This window comes from Lygodium microphyllum, chromosome 6, assembly GCF_053477565.2.
Source record: "Lygodium microphyllum isolate KBCC chromosome 6, Lygodium_microphyllum_v1.1.10, whole genome shotgun sequence".
In the NCBI taxonomy this organism is placed as follows: Eukaryota; Viridiplantae; Streptophyta; class Polypodiopsida; order Schizaeales; family Lygodiaceae; genus Lygodium; species Lygodium microphyllum.
In genome coordinates this window covers 162,851,217-162,873,957 of record NC_141140.1, presented here as the reverse complement: position 1 = coordinate 162,873,957, position 22,741 = coordinate 162,851,217, and the positions used below count along the sequence as shown (strand labels likewise).

General features: G+C 42.4%; 2 protein-coding genes across 4 annotated transcripts in view; both read left to right on the top strand.

Annotated features, from left to right (window-relative positions):
* Positions 1–22,741, top strand: part of LOC148035359 (poly(ADP-ribose) glycohydrolase 1-like) — a 121,220-nt gene that overhangs the window by 57,579 nt on the left and 40,900 nt on the right. The window lies entirely within an intron of this gene.
* Positions 4,010–10,192, top strand: LOC148035360 (uncharacterized). The gene is made up of 4 exons (XM_087680454.1): positions 4,010–4,150; positions 4,570–4,592; positions 9,342–9,699; positions 9,818–10,192. Exons 1-4 carry the CDS (start codon positions 4,010–4,012, stop codon positions 10,154–10,156), a joined length of 861 nt encoding a protein of 286 aa, XP_087536580.1. The 3' UTR covers positions 10,157–10,192.

Genomic DNA, 22,741 nt, shown 5'->3' with positions numbered 1-22,741 from the left:
GGTAGGAAACTGGCTCTTGATTCATGTAGTCTCTTTGGTTGTAAGCACTGCAAAAATAAGAGAGCATAATAACAATCAATTGCTCTCCTTTTGGTCTTATAGTTTTTCATTTCAGTCTATATTTTACTCTTGCATCATTCACTAAACGTTATACACTTTTTCTGTGGGGCCCTGTTTTGGTAATATTATTATCCTTTTTATGTGCAATTGAGGTAATTAATGTTCTTAAACTTAACTGAGGTCAGTCGAATGCCTTCATTTTTTTGGGACTTTGCTTGTTTATTTGAACTGTACACACGAATATTTATGCCTTCAAATATAGGGCTTAATTAAACAATTTGACACCTCAACGGCTGTCATCACCCCTCTTGAGACATGTTTCGAAACTTGTAGCATATGTGTAGAGTAGTGCTGTAGCGAGAATACGTTTCAAAGTGTGCTGGAATGTTTTGTTTTGTTGATCTTCGAATTAGCACCCTTGTGAACCTAACAAAAGTGGGACGTTCTGGTTTCATTGGGTATACTCATTTTTTTTATACTAGGTTAAACTGAATGCTTATATGGAGTCTGTACTCCTAGTGTGCTCATTAAATAGCTGGGATTTTGGACGATCAATATTGAAAGGTCAATGTACTCAAAAGGACATGCTTTCATAAGATTTTGAAAGGGTGGGCTACTGAAAGTACCCACATTCATCAAAATGTTGCTTGAGCTATAATCAAATGGGTGCTGCCTTTGAGATTTGACATGGCCTAAACTGTTTTAGCTTGTATTAGAATTATGCTATGCAACTAAGTGTTACCTATTGCATTTTCTAAATGGTACATATCTCGTCCCTTTTCTTTTCCAAAAAAAAAAACCACACATTTGTCTAGATGATCATAATTACCTCCATGTACCCTTTTGAAAATATCCTAAGCTCTAATTTAAATATGATGAAAACTTGCGATAACCATAAAGTTTATGGTAGTTGCATTTTCATCCCCAAGTCCAAAATACCAGTTGTCCAGGGTTTAACAACGAGTTCCATCACTGTTACCCTGGAAGACATCAAATTGCTTAGCATACATAATGCTATGCGCAGACCGTAAAATAATTCTGTTTCAGATTTCAGAGCGGCTTTTTTCACCTGCCTTTCGAGGCAACAATTGTATGCTAAGTTAGATTCAAGTGAAAAGGAAAGCAAGTTTGATAGAAGTTCTTAATTGAACATGGCCGAGGCTATAGCCTGGAAACTCAATAGGATGCCTTTGATTAAGTCAATATTAATAGCAAAGCCATTAGCTGATTAGGAGACTTATTATTTTGTGTGTTTTTAGATAAAGCATGCAAGACAAGTCATTTTGAATGTTAAGTTCCACTTGAATGCATGTGAAAAGAAAGGTTTAAAATGGAATTAGTAAGCTCCAAAATTGCCGGTTGCCTTACATTCACAGATGCAATGCTGTTTATGTTACTGACAAAAGCAGTTCACCTCAACTTAAAAGAAAATCCTAAAGTTAAGAAAAAATAACAATGAATTGTCTCATCCATTTATGAATAAAAAATCTCAATTTAAGAAAATTGAAGAAAACTTAAAAAGTCTAAAGCCTGAAAATAAAGAAGACATTTGAGATAAGTAAATATATCTTTGCTGCTTGTATTGGCAAAAAATATCTTACTCAAATAAACCAAGGTAAAGTACATCACAAGCCCTATCTATGATAGTAAAGATTGTACAAAGGAAAATGATCTCTGAGCTGTCCAATTGCAAAAGATTGCCCAACACAAGGGCTATGTGAAAATTCGATCTAGTGGTCTATAGTGCCAGACCATGCATGACTCTAATCAGAAGATAGTGCTTGATGAATTCCATTTATCACTAAATGCATCTCTCCTCCTCATGTGCTTAGAGTCACTCTATAATCTCTCCCATCTCCCATTGAGAACATGGACAGAGAACATCCTAAAAGAGTCTTTTTTGTGGGATGTGGACATATCCTTGATCCCAATTGTATGGTTGCATCTAACTATTTAAATGCAACTAGCTATAGTGCCATGAATCAAATCGTAGTAGATAATAGTGAGTGTACTTTGTCTAAGACAAATATGGTGTAGGAACATTGCTGAATTGTTACTTAGAGGTTAGAAAAAAGAAAAGCTCCCCCAATCTCCTCATACATGCGTGTTAGGCCTTTTGTTGGGGGTAAAGGCGCCTGTGCCTAGCCGTCGTATATTAATTACACGGACAGTACCCGCACCATGTATTAGTTACCCACAAAAGCACATTGTAGGTGGCGGGCTCCCATCATTGTCACTTCATTTTTTTTTCTTTTAGTGACATTTGAATAAAGGAAATGCCGGTTACACATGTGATTGTTGGAGTTCCCACATCTTGTGTCTCTCTCACTCTTGCTCTTACTCCTTTCACCATAGCTCTTGCTTCTGCTCTGTGCTTCCACTTCAGGGCTCACTCCCTTCAACTAGTATCAGAGCCATTGCACCGGTATTGAGGAGCTCTTTCCCTTTAGTTTACTTCAGCCCGAGAAAAGCTTCAACTTCAAGGTTCCATGGCAGTTCAGTCCTATTCTTTCCGAGGTATGAATCTTGCTTTCGCTTCTTCCCCGGTTGCCCCCTCCACTTGAAGCTTGAGCCTCAATAAGTGCTCAATATCAATCATTGTGAGCAGTAGGGCCAGCATCATCATCAATGTGAATTGTGTCTGATTTCCAGCTCTTGTCTTTGCCACTCCAGCAGACATTGGCACCTCTTGTAGCTCCTACAGCATCTTAGAAAGGTTTAGCACCTCTCCCTGCATTGTTTGGGACCCATTGGAGTCTCCTTTGTGAGTGTATACCTCAGCCATTGTCTATACATTCAGGACACTTTGCTGTAATACAAACAGGGGCAGCCATTACTTCATTGTTTGAGCTTCATTGATGCTCACACACCTATGCATTGATGCTGAGATGCTTGGTACATGTCTTGAGATGCTTCTTGGATAGGTTTTTGCTTTCTTTGCTCAATTTGAAGCAAGGTTCATTGCTGTATATACGGTGGACAATGAGAATTGCACTTGAAAGCTTTATGCATTGAAGACTTATAAGCTTCTTGGGTCCGACAAATGTTAATATACATACTTGGCACTAATGTATGGGCTTGGACATGTCTATGGTGAGATGCACTTTCTTTTCAGCATGCTATAATTGCAGTTTATTGCGCTGTTTATGCGAGCAATCACCTCTATTTGACAGTCTTTTGCATTGACTTTGTGGACAGCTCATTACTTGGTCAGTACCCCTTCTTTTCAGCTTGATTTGGCAATGGTTTTGGGGCTGATTTGCAGGTTATTACAGCTGCTTGTTTTACCCTTCTCTGCACTTGTTTAGTCCCATTATGGTTGATGGTTCTAATGATAGTGCTATCTTTATGGATGGCACCAACTATAGCTATTGGAAGGCCTAAATGTGGCAAGTTTTAGTGCAGAAAATGCAGGTTAAGCCGTCGAAACATGAGGGTGTCAAGCCCAAATGTATTGATGCAAACGATTGGGCTGAATTGGATGAGCTATGTAAGTCCACCATCATTTTATTCCTCTCTAAGAAGGTTTTCTATAATGTTGTCTCTGATGGGCAGTTTGCACGAGACTTATGAAATAAGATTCGCAATGTCTATTACAAGCAGAGCCCTGCTTCTTAGATATATTGGTTGAAGCAACTCATGGACCTTTGCATGAAGAAGGGTATTTTCATGTTAGCCCACTTAAATGAGTTTCATTCCCTTCTCAGCCATTTATCCTCGCAGGGGATTGAATTCAAGGGTAATCTTCCCCCTTTGTTCCTCTCGGTTATACTGCGTGAATCATGAGATACATTTTGTACTGCTATGTGTGTAAACGTGCCTACTGATGGGCTAAAGTTACAAGATGTAAAGGGTGTACTCTAGAATGAAAAGGTTAATAGAAAGAACATCGATGGTTTCTGTAGCTCTCATGCTTTGACAATTAGAGGCAGTAATGATAGGAGTGGTAATGACCGCTGTGGGAGAGACTCTCAGTAGTCTCATTCTCAGTCATGTGGATAGTCTTGCAATAAGTCTCGTGACTGAGAAGGAGACTGTTAGCAGTTTTGTTCTCAGTCACGTGGACAATCTTGCAATAAGTCCGGTGGCCGTAAGTCCTCATTGACTTGTCATTATTGTGGGAAAGTAGGGCATATTCAGCCACAGTGCTATAAAATGCGCGAGGACAAGCGCAAGGAAAAGGGCAAGGGTAGAGTACATGACAAAAATGATGATCGTAGCACTATCCCTAGCAAGTCGAGTGTTAAGATTGAAGAGATTAATATTATGCAGATTGATTTTGATGACGATTTCATACTTGTACCTTCTTCTCTTGATATTCACAGTCGATTGATGCTTTGTCAGGCTATACTCAGTGTTGGTTGATAGATTCAGGGGCTTCCTTTCATGTGACCCCTCATAGAGAGTAGTTCCACTCCTATAGCAGTTTAATTAGATCTGTCCGTTTGGGTAATGACCTGGTATTAGAGATAGTTGGTATAAGTGATGTTCAGCTGTAGTTTGGTTTAGGTTGCACATTCACTCTTTATGATGTATGTCATGTATTTGCTTTCACGAAGAGCCATATCTTTGCTGGCACTTTAAATGGTGCAAGCTATGTTGTTTTTTTTGTGATTCCTCATGGAAGATCACTTGTGGGATTCTTGTCATTGCACATGGTGCTAAGTCCACTACTCTCTATCCCTTACTTGTATTTGGGTCAGTTGACCATATTTTGGCAGTGGATTCAGCTCCACATGTATCTCTTTGGTATTGTTGCCTTGGGCATATGTCCTTGAAAGAAATAAAAATGCTTATCCGTTTGTAGTATCTTCCACTCCTTGACTATAAGTGCTTTGAGTTTTATGATTATTGTTTATATGGCAGGCAAATACGTAATACGCATAAAAAGTATGGTATGACACGTATGGGTGAGTCTTTGGCTCTTGTTCATTTGGATGTATGTGGTCCCATGCCCTACAAGTTATTAGGTGGTGCAAAGTATTGCGTTATCTTCATTGATGACTATATACATAAGGTTTGGGCATATTCTATTAAGCAGAAATTAGAAGTCTTGGCTACCTTTCAGCGTTGGTTTGCTTTGGTTGAGAAGCAGTCTGGGTATAGGCTAAAATGCCTAAGGCCAGATAACGGGGATGAGTATGTCTCTAAAGTCTTTGAGTAGTTTTGTGACAAGAGAGGTATTAAGCATTAGTTGACCGCCTTGTTGTACACCTCCCCTAGAATGGTATGGTTGAGCGCATAAATAGGATAATTCAGGACCGAGTCCGCAATATGCTTAGCTAGGTAGGCTTACCACAGCATTTTGGGCTGAGGCAGTTACTACTGTTGTACACTTGATTAATCGGTCTTCATCTACTACTCTCGACTATTAGGTTGTAGAGGAGGTATGGTCTAGAAAGCCTCCCTTATATGCCTACTTGTGTATCTTTGGTTGTGAGGCTTTTTACCATGTTCCCAAGGATAACGCAATAAGTTGGATCCTAAGTCTAGGAAATGCATCTTTCTTGGTTATGGAGATGTAAGTGATGTTGAGTGTGCAAGGATCAAGACAAAATGTTGGGCTGAAGTATAAGGAATCTTGGCCATAGCATACATCAAGCTACCAACTATTGAAGTGTAAGGAATCTTGGCCATCTCACTCAGCCTTTCCATCATCAGATGCAGGGCTATCATTTGCACTAAGTTTCACGTATGGAGGCAACGGTACATCAATGGCTTTCCCCCTCTCGGTATTGAAACGTTGCAAAACCTTAGTAACATACTCGTGCTATGATAGATAAGGAAGACCCTTCGATCTGTCCTTGAGTATACGCATGCCAAGAATGTGATTGGCCTCACCAAGATTCTTCATATTAAAGCTACTGTGTAGAATTTGTTTCAAGGAGTCCAAGGCATGAACATCCCTGCCTGCAATTAGCATGTCATCCACATACAAAACCAAGAGAAGAAGGTTGCCATCTACTTTCTTCTTTGTATATAAGCAATGATCAACTTGAGATCTATGGAATCCTTGAGATTGCACAAATGTATCAAATTTATGATAGCATTCGCGTGGTGCCTATTTTAGCCCATACAAACTCTTGTTGAGTTTACATACCATATGCTCTTTCCTCTTCGTAACAAAATCCTCAGTTGTTGCATATAGATCTCCTCATGCAAATCACCATGTAAGAAAGCTGTCTTGACATCCATCTGTATAAGTTCCATATCTTCAAATGCAACTAAGCTCAAAATGGTTTGCAAAGTAGTCATTTTGATTACAGGAGAAAAAAATTCATCAAAATCAATTTTATTTTCTTGCTTGTACCCTTTAGCAACCAGTTGTACCTTGCACCTTGGCAAAGAACTAGAAGTGACTTTCATTTCGTAAACCCATTTGCATGGTAGCACTTTCTACCCTTTAGGCAAATGCACCAAATGCCATTTTTCATAAGAGATTCCATCTGTGACAGTATAGTTTTATGTCATTTCATGCTGTCTTTTCTATCAATTGCTTCCTTGAAGCATAATGGCTCACCACAATGTGTCAACATGACGATCAGCCACATAATTGACACGAGAAACAAACCTATTTGGCTGTCTTTGCACTTTGGTCGATCTACGGATCCAATGATTAAGATTTGCCGGCTGTTCAACGGTAAAGCAGCATGTAACAGCATGGTACTGACCCTCTCTTAAATAGTCTTGTTCATATGCTTTGTAACACCATTTTGGGGTGGATTGTGAGGGGTGGTGAGCTTCCTTTTAATCCATTTGCTGTCACAAAAGTCCTGAAAGGCTTTGGACACATATTCCCCACCATTGTTAGAGTGAAAACGCTTTAATGTCTTGCTAGTCTGATTTTCAGCAACAGTGCCAAGAATTTTTTAAATTTATCTAAGGCCTCGTCTTTATGATGGATTGGATAAACCTATACTTTGCGTGTGGTATCATTAATAAAAGTAATGAAATGCTTCTTTTTCCCTAGAGATAACCGTGGCATTTGACGTATATCTGAATGTATCAACTCTAAGGGTGAAGACTTTAGAGAAAGATTTTTTACGTGACGTTTGAGCATGCTTGCCATCATAGTTTCCTTCGTACGTTGTACGGACAGGTTCGTACAGTATGAACCGTACGGTACGTATTCGTACGAATTCGTGCGGCTTTTTGGGCCTATTTGGGCCACGTTGCCTGAGCCACCTAGATCTTGCCTCCCGCGTTTTTTGCGCCCCTGCTTTTACTCCGCCTGGCTGCGTGGCACTTTTTGGGGGGTGGGAAGCCTTGGATACCTTACCCCACTCTCTTTTCGAGCCATGTACTCCCCTTGCTAGCCCTCTTTGGATTCCTTCTAGCTGGTAGCCGTCTCTTTGACCATTGATCCCTCTTTGACTGTTTAAACTTTGACCCTTCTCTTATCTACAAAAAGGTGCTCTTCTCCTCCATGCTCACACACCAATTCAGCAAGCACTTGTGACTTGCCATTCTCATCTTCCTCTCTTGGATCTTGTCACTTGATTCTTGAATGGACTTGTGATTTGTCATTCTCGAATCTCACCTCCCATCCCCTCTTTCCTGCACCCTATCGAAGCATTTGCCATTCTCAAATCTCATCTCCCATCCCTTCTATCCCGCACCCTATCAAAGCATTTGCCATTCTCATCTCTCATCCCCTCTCTCTCACTCTTGCTCTTTCAACTTTACCCTAACCCTCGGGCCTTTCAAGTCTCCCTCTCAACTTTCAAGAGTCGAGACTCAAGCATCCCTCCCCACCACCGAGCCCCTACCAGCCCAACTGGCCTTCCGGCCCCCGGGGACCACCTTAGAAATAGCCACAGCGAGAGGTAAAGCCCGGCGCCCACACCCCGTCGGCCCCCGTCCCCACAGAAGACACTGGTCGAAGATACAAGGGATACTACGCCGCCATCGGAGGGCCCTGCCCCGCCGCTTTAGCCTCTCCACGCTAGACCGACCCATGCGGGACATCTTAGGATGAACACCCCAGGAGCAGTTTCACACCGCACTGGGAGTACCTCTAGATTGTATCTAGTCCAGATATCATTTTGTACCTACTCAATTTAGTTCAACATAGCATAAATGTTAGCTTCACTGGGACTTTTGAAATCTCCCAGACATTTGTATGCAACATTTTGGTCTCATAGGCCAACTTGGCCTGTTGTAGACGTTAATATAACTTTCTCTCTCTCTCTCTCTCTCTCTCTCGGGTCTCTTTATCCGTCGTCGGCACCATGACTCCTGAGAAGCATGAGGCCTTCAATTTGCATGCGATCCATGTGGAGAGGGACACAAAGAAGTCCAACACCCACCATTGGACATGCAAGTATTGCGAGAAGCGCTATATAAGTGGTGCAACTCAGCTTCTCCAACATCTTTTCAAGACGGGGGGGCAAGTTGCTCCATGCAAGGAGATCCCTCAAAACATTGCGGTGTAGATTCTCGCCAAGACGAGAGGGGGATCCACAAGAGGAGGAGAAAGTGGCTTATCTGCACAAACTCCTATGCCTACTAACGAGGAAGCATCCCATGTGGGTGACGGGCGTATCTTCAACCGATGTGGGAGAGGCCTCTACCATTGGTGCTGGGGGCTCTACATCCGCATCCGGCTCCGGTAAAAGACAAAGAGTGGAGGCTCATGCGGTACCGGAGAGACAATCGTCCCTCTCTCAAGCTCCCGGTCATGTGCATGGATCGGTTGCCTTTCTTAGAGAAAGGCAATGACTTGCGGACATTGAAATTGCACGCATGGTGATTGAGTGCAATCTTGCATTCAATGCATGCAATCCATGTGGAGAGGGATACAAAGAAGTCCAACTCTCACCATTGGACATGCAAGTATTGCAGGAAGCGCTATACAAACGGTGCAACTCGGCTTCTCTAACATCTTTCCAAGACGGGGGGGGCAAGTTGCTCCATGCAAGGAGATTTCTCAAAACATTGTGGAGAAGATTCTCGCCAAGATGAAAGGGGGGATCCACAAGAGGAGAAGGAAGTGGCTTATCGGCACCAACTCCTATGCCTACTAACGAGGAAGTATCCCATGTGGGCAACGGGCGAATCTTTAACCGATGCAAGAGAGGCCTCTACCATTGGTGGTGGGGACTCCACATCCGCATCCGGCTCTGGTAAAAGACAAAGAGTGAAGGCTCATGCGGTGCCGGAGAGACAATCGTCCCTCTCTCAAGCTCCCGGTCATGTGCATGGATCGGTTGCCTTTCTTAGAGAAAGGTAACGACTTGCGGACATTGAAATTGCACGCACGGTGATTACCGTGAGTGCAGTCTTGCATTCAATGTCCTAAAGCAAGAGCAATGGAAGAAGATCGTAAAAGCCATTGTCAATGTGGGTCCATGTGAAGGATGGACCGGTGTCACATACAACGACATGAGGATGAGAAAGATTGATGAAGAGGAGGAGAGGATTGATAGAGTCCTTGATCCTATTCGGGCCACATGGATAAAATATGGTTGCTTCATTCTCACCGACGGATGGAGTGATCGTAAGAAACAAGGCATCATCAATATACTCGTCTCATGTTTACTTGGCACTTACTTTTTGTGGGCCGTAGATACCGGCAAGAGGGGGAGAAAAATGACGGGCTTATTCATCTACCGCCACATTCGACAAGCCATCATTGAGGTATACATTTTAATTTGTGTTTTAAATTTATTTCACTTTCTTTCATTATGATAATATCATGATTTATAATTGAAATTTGATTTATACATAACTTGTAATTTGTAAATTGTGATTGTAGATGGGCCCCTCAAATGTGGTGCAAGTTATTACCGACAATGCATCGAATTGTCGGTACATGGGCCGTTTACTTGAGGCCAAGTTCCCTATGATTGTGTGGATTCCATGTGCAAGTCATTGTTTGGACTTGCTCATGGAGGACATTGGGAAGCTCAAGTGGGTGAAGAGGGCGGTCCGCAAAGCTACATTAATTGTCACATTCTTCACGGTAAAGATAAAGGTGCTTGCGATGTATCGTGAGCATAGCACACTGGAGTTGAAGAAGCCTTCTTCAACTTGCTTTGCTTACATGTGGTTATTGCTGGAGCGCCTTTATGAGGTGCGGTCCGCCTTGCGCTAGACAGTGGTGTCCACTCTATGGAATGAGTGGGATGAGCATGAGACAGAGGAGGCCAAAGCCATGCAACACTTGTGCCTTAATGAGCAGTTCTGGTAAAAAGTCCGTGTCGTTGTCATTGTCTTGACTTCCTTTAATAGGGTGTTACGTACGAGTGATTGCGAGGGGTCCACCATGGGCCTTCTCGTTCACTTCTTTAGAGCGGCATTGGCGGAGGCACGTGCTTGTACAGTGATCACAGAGACAGCGTGCACATGTTTTAGGAATAGCAGAGAGGAGATGGGCGTGGATGCATAAACCCATCCATGGTTTCGCCGCATTGGCACATCCAGTCTACAAGTCACCGGCAGTTATGGATGATAGAGAGTTCCGTTCAGACCAGCTTGCTTATTTGACTCGTCTGGTCCCTTTGGATGACCACAATGCAGTACTAGAGGAGCTAGGATGCTATGCAGATCAAAGAGGGCATGTGGCTTTTGCTTCTCCCACTTGTTGGAGGAGAGAGTCACTTGTGAAGTCTTTATTTTGGTGGCAAAACTTTGGATATGCACTGGTTAGCCATGAGGGTCCTTGCCTAGGATTTCTCTTCAGGTGCATGTGAGAGAAACTGGAGTGCCTATTCTCTCATTCACACAAAGATTCATAATCGGCTTAGCACACGACAGTTAGAGCGGCTAGTCTATTGCCGCACTAACTTACTCATGGTGAGGGCTATGATGAGCATGGGTAGTCTGAAGCAGGTAAAGTTTAAATACTTAACCATAATATTTAAAGTTTGTGTTTTAACTTTTAAACTTTGAACTTTGAAGTTTAAACTTTATACTTTACAATTTAGACTTTAGCATTTACAATGATCAATCTTACATGCCTCACTGCATTGTGTAGATGAATGTTGATACATTCAAGTTTACGGGCACACTCTTTCGAGAATACATAAGGAGGTGGATGAGGAGGAGGAGATAATTTTTGCAGAGCTCTATAGAGAGAGAATTTTTGCAGAGCTCTATAGAGAGCTTATAGCAGCAGATACTCGTGACACTCGCAGTCAGCGTGCTGTGGGCGAGGAGTTCGAGTAGAAGGTGGCAAGGGCATGGTCATTCGATGCTCTCCATCATCGAGGAGGGATGGTTCGAGTGGCTTGTAGACATATGTGAGGCGGGGCTCTAGTAGCTCACATCCTGTGCCTCATGATGACATCCCCCCCTTGCCTACACAACTGCCACCTAGGGAGCGATCGTTTGATGATGATGGTAACCTCATCAATGAGGATGAGTATGAGTGTGTCTCATCATTGGATGTCGAGGAGTCATATTCAGACTCTCTTGATGAGCACTCAGATGATGATAATGATGATGATGATAGTGATGCCTCATCATAGATTCATATGACATAGGTCTCTCTTTTTTTTTGTATCAGATATACTAGACTGTAGTTGTATCGCATGTTTTGCGTAGCCCATGCAACTGTAATGGTCACCCTCATGTATTCATCTTATTCTATAATGAAATGGCTATTTCCACTTTAAACATGTATTCTATGATCTATCATTTAATGATTTATGATTTTTGTTATTTAAAAAATCGTCTTAAATTTTTTTGTACTAATATGGTATTGTACCTTATAAAATCATAAGGTACCAATTAGTATCGTATTTTATCGTACCGTACCGTATCGTACCTTTCGTACCTGACAACTATGCTTACCATAAATACAATGATCATACTATTCAAAATCAGCATACCTTAAAGATGACAAATAACCCAAATGAGAAAGCACTTTCATTCCAATTTGATTCATGTGTCCTAACCGGCTACGTCACAAAGAAACACTTGGCTGCTCGGTTATGGTGACTATATGGTTACGCACGCTAGATACATGCAAAGGATACAAAGTATCACTTTTAGAGCCCTTAACAACAATGTGAGAGTCCTTACAAATTTTCCATTTGCTATCCCCAAAGGTGGTGTGATAGCCTTCGTCATCTAGCTGCCCTGTGCTTATCAAGCTCTTCTTGAGCTGAGGTAAGTGTCTCACATTATGTAAAACAAACATGGAGCCATGTTGAAATTCCAATTTCACACTGCCAATGCCTGCAATTTTACATGCATAATTATCTCCCAAGTGGACAACACCATGTGCACCACTGTTGCAGTTAGAAAACCACGCATGATGTGGTGTAACATGAAAAGACACACTTGAATCAAGTATCCAGGTATGCATGTCATCCTTAGAATCTACAATCAATGCATGTGCACTCAAAGAAGAAGCAATAAGTACATCACCTTCATTGTCATTCTCATAAGTGACTATATTTACTACTCTATCTTCACACTGCTTTTCTTTGCAGGTTGGCTGTCCTTTTTCTCAGCCTTTTTGTTTTGAGTGTTTTTGCTTTTGTCTTTCTCTTTTTTCAATTGAAAACAGTCCTGTTTGTAGTGCCCTTTCTTGCCACAATGATGAAACTCCACATTTTTGCCACAAAACTTGTTGCATGCTCTATTTTGAGAATTGCCTTTTTGCTAAAATCTGCCCCTAGTGTGCAATGCATGAGAAGACTTGTTTGCTGAATTATTTTGTTTGTTGAGTTTTTTTATTAGTAAAGAACTCTCCACATCAAAATATAACAGCTGAGCATTTGCGTTACTTAAAGCTGTCCTGAAAATATCCCAACTTTCAAGCAAAGTGCATAGCAAGAAAGTAGCCTTGAACTCATCATCAATGTGGAAATCCAAAGCAATCAGCTTACTAAAAATTGAGATGAACTCGTTCAAATGTACAAATATGGTTGTACCTTCCTTCATATGAAGGTCCATCAACTTTTTCTGCCAATAAACCTTGTTGGTTGCACTTTTTTTAGCATACTATTCTTCAAGTCTTTGCCATATTGCATATGCTAAATTCAGCTTCTCAATGTTAAAGAGCAAGTTGTCCGACACTGAGAACTCTATGGTAGAGCATGCAGGCTCATCCACATCATCCCACTCTTCTTGTTCCATACCTGCTGGTCTTATTCCCTTCGCTTTGATGGGCTTGACCTGTTTCTTCTGCACCAAGACATTGTATCACTATTTTTGCCATATTGCAAAATTGTGTGCACCCTCAAGCTTCTTGATGTGTAAAAGGTTGCTGCTATCATTGTTTCCAGCTATGATTTGCAGCACTAAATTGACCGTAAGAGACTAGCCAAAGAGAAGAAAAAGGACTGCGGTTTGGCTGTCCAAGAGACATCAACCAGCAAATCTATTGATGGTGATGCTTCAGCCAGTTTTGTGGATTATGCATTTGTGACTTGCAATTATGATTCTTCAATGGTTGATTCAGCAAATCTATTGATGGTGATACTTCAGCCAGCTTTGTGGAGGAGGACTATGCATTTGTGACTTGCAGTTATGATTCTTCAATGGTTGATTCTGCATTTAATGCTGCTAAAACGTAGCAAACATGGTATTTTGACAGTGGAGTTTCAAAACCCATTACTTCTAGGAAGTGTTTGTTTTTCTCTTTGCATTCAGTCCCTGTTTCGAAGCGTGTTTCATGTGCGAACAACAATTATGATGTTTGTGGCATTGAAACAGTCACTATTACTGTTGTAGATGGTTCTGACTTCATGCTTCTAGATGTCTTGTTTGTACCTGGCATTACAAAGAACTTGCTGTCTATGTCTGGTTTTAACAAGCATGGCTTTTAGGTCATCTTTGAGGATGGCAAATACATTGTTAGAGATAGGGAGATCGATTATGCACTCCAATTGTTTGGGACCCTATATAAGGGTTTGTTTTTGTTGGATACCTATGATGTACAATCTCATGATGCAGGATAAACCCATACCTTTCATGTAGCATCATCAACAAAGGTGACAAAATATTTCTTTCCCCCTAAAGATAACCTTGGCATCTGACATACATTGGAATGTACTAACTCTCGAGGAGAAGATTTCAGCAAAAGATACTTCTTATGAGATGTCTGTGCATGTTTACCATAAACATAACGATCATAATGCTTAAAATCAGCATAACGAAGACAAGGTAAGCAACCCAAACGAGAAAGCACTTTCATTCTAGTTTGACTCATGTGTCCCAACTGGCCATGCCACAAAGAAACACTTGGCTGCTCGGTCACGGCAACAACATGATCACTCACACTAGATACATGGAGAGGATACAAGATATCACTTTTACAACCTTTGGCAATCACTTTAGATCCCTTACAGATTTTCCATTTCCCATCACCAAATGTGGTATGAAATCCATCGTCATCTAGCTGCCCTGTGCTAATCAAGCTCTTCTTGAGATGAGGTACATGCCGTACATGCTGAAGTGTAAAGACAGCTGAAATTGCAATTGCACACTGACAATACCTGTAATGTCACATGCATAGTTGTCCCCAAAATGGACAACACCATGTCGACCCCCTGTATAGTCAGAGAACTAGTCATGATGAGGGGTGACATGAAAGGAAGCACATTAATCTAGAATCCAAGTGTGCATATCATCATCTGTATTTGCAAGTAAAGTATGTGTACTAAAGTGTGAAGAGACAGAGTACATCACTCCCACTGTCAGTGTCATGAGTGACTACATTCACCTCTTCAATTTTGACATTGCTCTTCTTAGGTTGACTCTCTTTTTTCTCTTCCTTGCTATCATCTATTTTCTTGCCTTTTCCTTTTTCTTTCTTCCATTTTTAGCAGTCACATTTAAAGTGACCCTTCTTGCCACAATGATGGCATTCAACTTCCTTGCCACGTGATTTACTGCGTCCCTTGCTATGAGATTTGCCTTTCTGCTGTGATCTACCCCTAGTATACAAAGCACTGGAAGACCTATTGGATGCATTGTTCCGTCAATTGATTTCTTCCATGAGTAGAGCACTTTCTACATCAGCATACAAAAGAATCGCATTAGAATTTCTCATAGCAGTCTTGAATGTATCCCAACTCTGTGGCAGAGTGCAAAGCAAGAACGTAGCCTTAAATTCTTCATCAATCAAGGACTTCAAGGCAACTAACTGGCTGAAAATGGAGTTAAACTCACTTAAGTGAGTAGACATTGCTGTACCCTCTTTCATACGCAAATCCATAAGCTTTTTCAGCCAATACGCTTTGCTTGTGGCACTCTTTTGTGCATACAGTTCTTCTAGTCAAGTCCAAATAGCATATGCAGAATCCAAACCTTCAATGTTAAACAGCAAGGCATCAGAAATCAATAGCTTGATGGTTGAGCATGCAAGCTCATTTACTCATCTCAATCTTCCTGTTCCATATTTGCAAGCTCCCCTTTGGTCTTAATCGCCTTTGCCTACTTCTTCTGCAACAAGATATTGTAGCACTGTTTTTGCCAGACTGCAAAGTTATGTGCTCCTTCAAGCTTCTTAATGTGTATGAGATTACTGCTGCCAGCCATGATTTTCAGCCCAAATGTGACAAAAAAATTCAGCAAATGCAGGCCCAAAGTGTCACACAAGTGACCAAGGTACAAACAAGTACCAACCAGCAATAAATGACCATGTAGAAGCAAAAATTTCAGATCTGTAAGTAAATTTTCAGAAGCACCAAACCATGTGCTACAGCACTCCACAACTGATTACAGCTATTCCAAGGGCAAATACATCACATTACATGAGAAGTCCCAAATTTTGGCTGCAATTTCAGTTGTACATGTACCCATGGGCACAAAATTTGGCACACACAGTGAAAAGCCCCAAAATTTTTGTGCTCAAAGCATCAACCATTCATCAGCACTGTCTTTGACATGCATAGAATAGGCTAATTTTGCCAAAATAGAGCAATTTCAGCAAAACCCCCAAAATTTTTCCAAGTACTAGGTGTCCAAATTGCATGGAATTAAACCCGCATGTACATAAAATGACCAACCAAACAGTGCACAAATTTTGCCCAAACAACAAAAGCCCCAAATTGCACGGGGTCCAATGTGCATCAATGTCAAGGAATTGGGTAAATTTTAGCCCAATTTTCACATGTACATGAAAAGCCCCAAATGTCCGAGGCAAAATGTCACAAATTTTTGCAATTTCTGAGACAAATGATCTTGCTCTGCATCACGATTCCCAAATCTGGAAACTGCATCACGATCCCCAAATTTGGAAAAAGCCCCAAATTTCTGAGCCAAGATTGCACAAATCTGCACTTTGTGCTTCTATGCGTGAATCCCTTTCGGAGCAAGGAGCTTGCTTGCAGGAAAATTTTAAAAAAATGACGAAAAATACTTGGAAAGTGACGAATCTCCTCCCATTGACCAGCCGCCTATTGTTGTGACTTGTCGCCTTGTAGAAAACTGCCGCCTGATGCCACGAAACCTGTCACTAGCCAGTTGCCTGTCTGTCGTGACCTGTCGCCTTTCAGAAAACTGCCGCCTGATGCCACAGAACCTGTCGCCAACCAGTCGCCAGTTAGTCGTGACCAGTCATTGATCTGAAAACTTGTCGCCTACACAAAATGTGACAAAATCTGTTGTCGCCTGTGCAGATTTAGGGTTTCTGGACTGTCGACTAACAATGCAACACATACACGTACATGAAATAAGTAGCGACTTGATGATTTCGCACGAGCGAAGCACTAGAGATGTCTCGCACTGACTCCGAGGAGTACGAACACCTTAACCGAAGCTCTGATACCAGTTTTTTGCTACCTGTGGCATAAGGATCAAGACACGCAGTGCTTGCTATTAGCAGAGAGACAGAGAGAGAGAATGGAGAGTAGAGAGTGAGAGTGAGTACGACTTATGGGTACAAATGACAAGTGTATCTCTTTAGGTTTTTAGATAGATATATATATGAAAGTACAAATGTGCTAAGGGTGTGTTCATACTCGTGCACATGTAAAAGGCACGATGGCCCTTTATTCCCAACACGTCCACCTCTTGATGTATACTCGGAAGAGTATTGCTCGTCAACTTGAATGTATTAACGTTCACCTACACAATGCACGTAAGATTGTTAATGCTAAAGTCTAAATTGTAAAGTATTAACTTCAAAGTTCAAAGTTAAGACAACAAATTTTAAATTTTATGGTCAAGTTTTTAAACTTTACTTGCTTCGGACTACCCATGCTTATCATAGCCCTCATTATGCATAAGTTTGTGCGGCAATAGACCAACCGCTCCAACTGTTGTGTGCTAAGCTAATTGGGAATCTTTATGTGAATGAGAGCATATGCACTCTAGTTTCTCTAACATGCACCTGAAGAGCAATCCTGGGCAAGGACCCTCATGGCTAAGGGCTAAAGGGTCTCCAATGCGTATGCAAAGTTTTGCCGCCAAAATAAAGGCTTCAAAGTGACTCTCTCCTCCAACAAATGGGAGAAGCAAAAGCAACATGCCTTCTCTGATCTGCATAGCATCGTAGCTTCTCCGGTACTACATTGCGGTCATCCATAGAGACCACACAAGTCAAATAAGCAAGCTGGTCTGAATGGAACACTCTATCATCCATGACTGCCGGCAACTTGTAGGCCAAATGTACCAATGCAAAAAAATCATGGATGGGCTTATATATCCATGCCCATCTACTCTTTGCTATCTCTAAAATATGTGCATGCTATCTCTTTGTGATCACTATACAAGCACGTGCCTCCACCAATGCTGCTCTAAAGAAGTGAACAAGAAGGCCCACGATGGACCCCTTGCAATCACTCATACGTAACACCCTATAAAATGGAGTCACGACACAATGACAATAGCAGAGACTTTTTGCCAAAACTGCTCATTAAGGCACAAGTACTGCATGGCTTTAGTCTCCTCTATCTTATGCTCATCCCACTCATTTCATGGAGTGGACACCACTGTCTAGAGCAAGGTACTCGGACTGCACATCATAAAGGTGCTCCAACAATAACCACATGTAAGTAAAGCAAGTTGAAGAAGGCTTCTTCAACTCTAGTGTTCTATGCTCTTACGGTACATCGCAATCACCTTTACCTTTACTATGAAGAAGGTGAATACTAATGTAGCTTTGCAGACCACTCTGCTCATCCACTTGAGCTTTCCAATGTCCTCCATGAGCAAGCTTAAACAATGACTTGCACATGGAGTCCACACAATCGTGGGAAACTCGGCCTCAAGCAAACAACCCATCCATCGACAATTCGATGCATTGTCGGTAATAACTTGCACCACATGTAAGGGGCCCACCTACAACCACAATTTACAAATTATAAGTAAGTATACTAACAATACTTGGAGGTTAGAGAGCGAAAGAGAGAGTTGAACCTTTTAAGTTTCAACCTTCACAATTTAAGAATGAAGAGAGATGGGGGTTGGGGCCCAAGGAGAAAGAGAGAATTGAGATGGATATTAGAGAGAAATTAGAATAGGGAGATAGATAGTTATGCATAAATCAATTATCATAATGAAAGAAAGTGAAACAAATTTAAAGGCAATGTGTACCTCAATGATAGCTTGCCAAATGTGGTGGTAGATGAATGCATCTATTGTTTTCCTCCCCCTCCTACCGGTATCCACGGCCCGCAAAATGTAAGTGCCGACATGAGATGAGTATGTTGATGATGCCCCGTCTCTTACGATCACTCCATTCGTTGGTGAGAATGGAGCAACTATATTTTATCCATATAGCCCAAATAGGATCAAGGGCTCTATCAATCCTCTCCTTCTATTCATCAATCTTTTTCATCCTCATGTCTTTGTATGTGGCACCGGTCCATCCTTCACATGGACCCACATTGGCAATAGCTTTTACCATCTTCCATTGCTCTTGCTTTAGGACATTGAATGCAAGATTGCACTCAATCATTGTGTGTACAATTTCAATGTCCGCAAGTTGTTGCCTTTCTCTAAGAAAGGCAACCAATCCACGCACATGATCGGGAGCTTGAGAGAGAGAGAGAGAGAGAGGATTGTCTCTCTCCGGCGCCACATGAGCCTCCACTCTTTGTCTTTTACCAAAGCCGAATGTGGATATGGGGCCCCCACCACCAATGGTAGAGGCCTCTCCCGCATCGGTTGAAGACACATCCATATTCGATACTTCCTCGTTAGTAGGCAGAGGAGTTGGTGCCGATAAGCCACTTTCTCCTTCTCTTGTGGATTCCCCTTTCATCTTGGCGAGAATCTCCTTCGTGACGTTTTGAGGGATCTCCTTGCATGGAGGAGCAACTTGTCCCCCCTATCTTGGAAAGATATTGGAGAAGCCGAGTTGCACCACTTATATAGTGCTTCCCGCAATTCCTGCATGTCCAATGGCGGGAGTTGGACTTCTTTGTGTCTCTCTCCACATGGATCGCGTGCAAATTGAAGGCTTCATGCTTCTCACAAGTCATGGTGCCGATGATGGATGAGGAGGTCCGCGAGAGAGAGAGAGAGAGAGAGAGAGAGAGAGAGAGAGAGAGAGAGAGATTCCCCCAAAGCAACTTCTGCAGTGGATTTCTCAGAAAATGGTGGCTAAGTTTATGTATTGGAAGTCTCAGGCCTGGCCCTTCCATGTTCGCCTCAAAGTAGCCCAGATAATTATGTTGCCAATGCTTACATATTTCTTGCCATTGTTGCCCTGGACTACTACGACTCTGAATGCTCTTACTCAGTCTATTCGCTTCATGCTATGGAAAAAGGACTCATTGCATGCAGGTATTTCTTGGATCTCGTGGTCGCATGCGTGCACCCCCAAACGCATGGGTGGCGGAGCTATTTTAGATGCCCAAACTCACATGCAGGCACTTCGTTGGTCTCTTTTCCGCGCCATGTGCTCGGATCATCATCCGTGGGTCGCTATAGCCCGTTATTTCCTTGAGGGCCATGGGCTTCTGCATGGCAATACCCAACTCCGGAGTTCTTGGTGGCATGTTCTTAATGCTGATTCGCGGTTCTCCAGTTCTTCTTCATCGCTGCTTACTCATTTGGTATGTTCCTGGAAACACGTCCTTCAAAAGGCTCAGTGGCATCCAACGGAGGATCACTTGGCTACTAACTCTTTTCAATTGGAATTACTGGCAGTCTCGCGTTTACTTTCGTGGGAAGGTAAACATGAGCTTAGACCACAATTCAACCGGATGGCACGTTTGGGCTTGTCTTCGGTTGCGGATGCCACCCTTGCCAGTCGCAATGTGCTTATATCGTTTCGTACAGCTAGGAGGCTTTTCAGGATCCCTCGTGGATATAGGCCTTTATGGGAACAGCTTTTGACGGTGCTCCAGAGCAGACAACCCTTTCCTACTCTTGCTTCGGATCATCCCTGGCAGGATTGGGACCTACAAGGCCGGCTGAATTTGAGCAAAGCTTCTGCTAACCAAGTGTATCATCTTCTGATTAAAGATCATCAATGGCTAGTTACTAAAGCGAATGCTTTATGGGGATTGCGTAAATCCCGGTCATGGTGGAGGGCAACTGTGATGGAGGGCTGGTTGAACAAGACACCCTTTAAATATAAAGTCTTTCTTTGGAGAGTGATGATTGGGGGTCTTCCGCTTGCTTCGGCTCTTTCCAAGCGACGAATCTCCAATGGCACCTGTTTCTTTTGCACCACTACTATGGAATCCGCCCGCCACCGATTTATTTCTTGCCCCGTCGCTAAGAAAGTCTGGTTATTTTTGTCGGCTGTTTGGCGAGGGGTGGTTGGTATCACCCTGCGCCCCTTTGATTGGGTTTTTGGCCAGCCCCAATACCCTACTCCCGCACAGCCACATATGAAGCTCATGTATCACTTTCTTCAATACTGGGGCTGTTGGCATAACTAGACCATTCGGAATGCTTTTCTGTTTGACTCCGCCTATAATGTTCAGCGGCATATTGTGAGGCTTAAGGGCCTCTTGTATTGGCAGTTAGCTCTTCTGCATCGTTCTGATTTGCTCTCTACGGAGGACTTCCGTCCCTGGCATATGGCAATTTCCTCCGCATCCTTGCCATGACATTGTAACTTGTAGTACTTAGAACCTCTTCACATGATGGCTTGGATTGTCATCATGTATCTTGTAATCAAGTAATCTTGTATTTTTTTCGTAATTAATACAATTACCTTTTACGAAAAAAAAGAGAGAGAGAGAGATGCTTGACTCTTGAAACTTGAAAGTTGAAAGAGAGGGAGATGTTGAGATGTTTGCAATCACACCTACTTCCTTCTCTTTGGAAGGAGCAGTGAGGGCTCAGGACTAGAATCCCATATGCACAGTAGGAGAAGTGCTACCATTGAGTTTCCTATAAAGCATTGTACTTGCACTCTTTTCTAATGTAATGATAGTACTCTTTTCTTTCCAGTAAAGTGTTTATGTCATTGTCCACACACAAAATTGTGTTGTCCAAGTCTAAATCTTGGTGTCAAAAGATGACGTACCAGCAAGACAGTAGGGTTTGCAGGGAGGAACTCGGAGTGAACTCGGCAAACATGGAGAAGAGAAGAGAAGAGAGGAGAAACTCTGATGAATGGAGTGATGAAGACCTGAATCATGGAGTGAATGTGATACAAGGGAACAAGGGTGCCGTAGCACAAGGAAGATGATGAAGACAGCCACGAACCACGAACCGCAATGTCCTCTTGAAGGGGTGTGAGGGTAGTGGAGAGGCTGGAGAGAAGAGGTGACAGACTGAATGAATCAGCCGTGAGGAATGAATGAGAGAGTGGCCTATAAATAGGCATAGCTAGTCTAGGATGGCGCCCCTTTTTGGGGCTACAAACCCTAAACGCAAAACGTAGAAACGCAAAAACGCAAACTGCATGTAAAGGGTGAAGGGTGAAGGGTTTCTCAACACTTGGAACCTAATTCACTTGTGTGACAGTTGGTCTTGTCAGTGTCTATGTCTTCATGAGTTTGGTCTTCATCTTTCAACCTCCATAGCTTCCACATTGCCATGTCCTAGATCTATGTTTTTTTACATGGTATCAGAGCCTTGTCGGTGGGCATGGCCTAGTTTCCTCTTTGCTCTTCCAGCTTCTCTTTATCTTTTCCCAGCTCAGCTTGAGTTCATGACCTCATCTCAAGCTTCAATTCCACTTCCATCTCACTTTGACCTTCATGGCAGCCATAGCTTGCACGACCTTGTCTCCTTGGAGCTTCCATATCTCTCTTTACAAGCCATATCATTAGGAGCTCTCTTCTAGGAGTTTGTTCATCTGTTGAAGGCGCTTCTCTGTATCACCTCAAAGCTTGACATTGGTCATCACAGGGCTTAGCATTACGAATTTTCACTGTCGCTGTCCAGATCTGCGCCTCAAACTGTCGTAGTGCTACCGTTGCGTTTGCACTCCACGATCCGCGTGCTGGTTATGGGGCTTTGGAAGCTCTATATGTAAGCCTTCTTCAACTCAGAGATCTCTTGAAATGATGGCTTTTGTGATCTGGTACATCAAAAAAATCGGACCCCTGTCTGAAACCCTATTTTGGACTCCATAGCCACTCAAGCTTCAAGCTCATTCTTCTCTCATTTTCTCACTCCTGCCACTAAGCCAAGCTAAATCCTACTAAACCTGAAGTTCCCAGGATCAAATCAAGGAGGGGAAGACTTAAATTTGAAAGATCTTGAAGGATTTTGAAGGTTTGAAAACTCAAGGTAGAAGCTACACACATAGTGTCCATTGAGACTCACCTAGTGCTTCTTGGCACTTGTGCTCAACTCTTCTGTTGCTGAA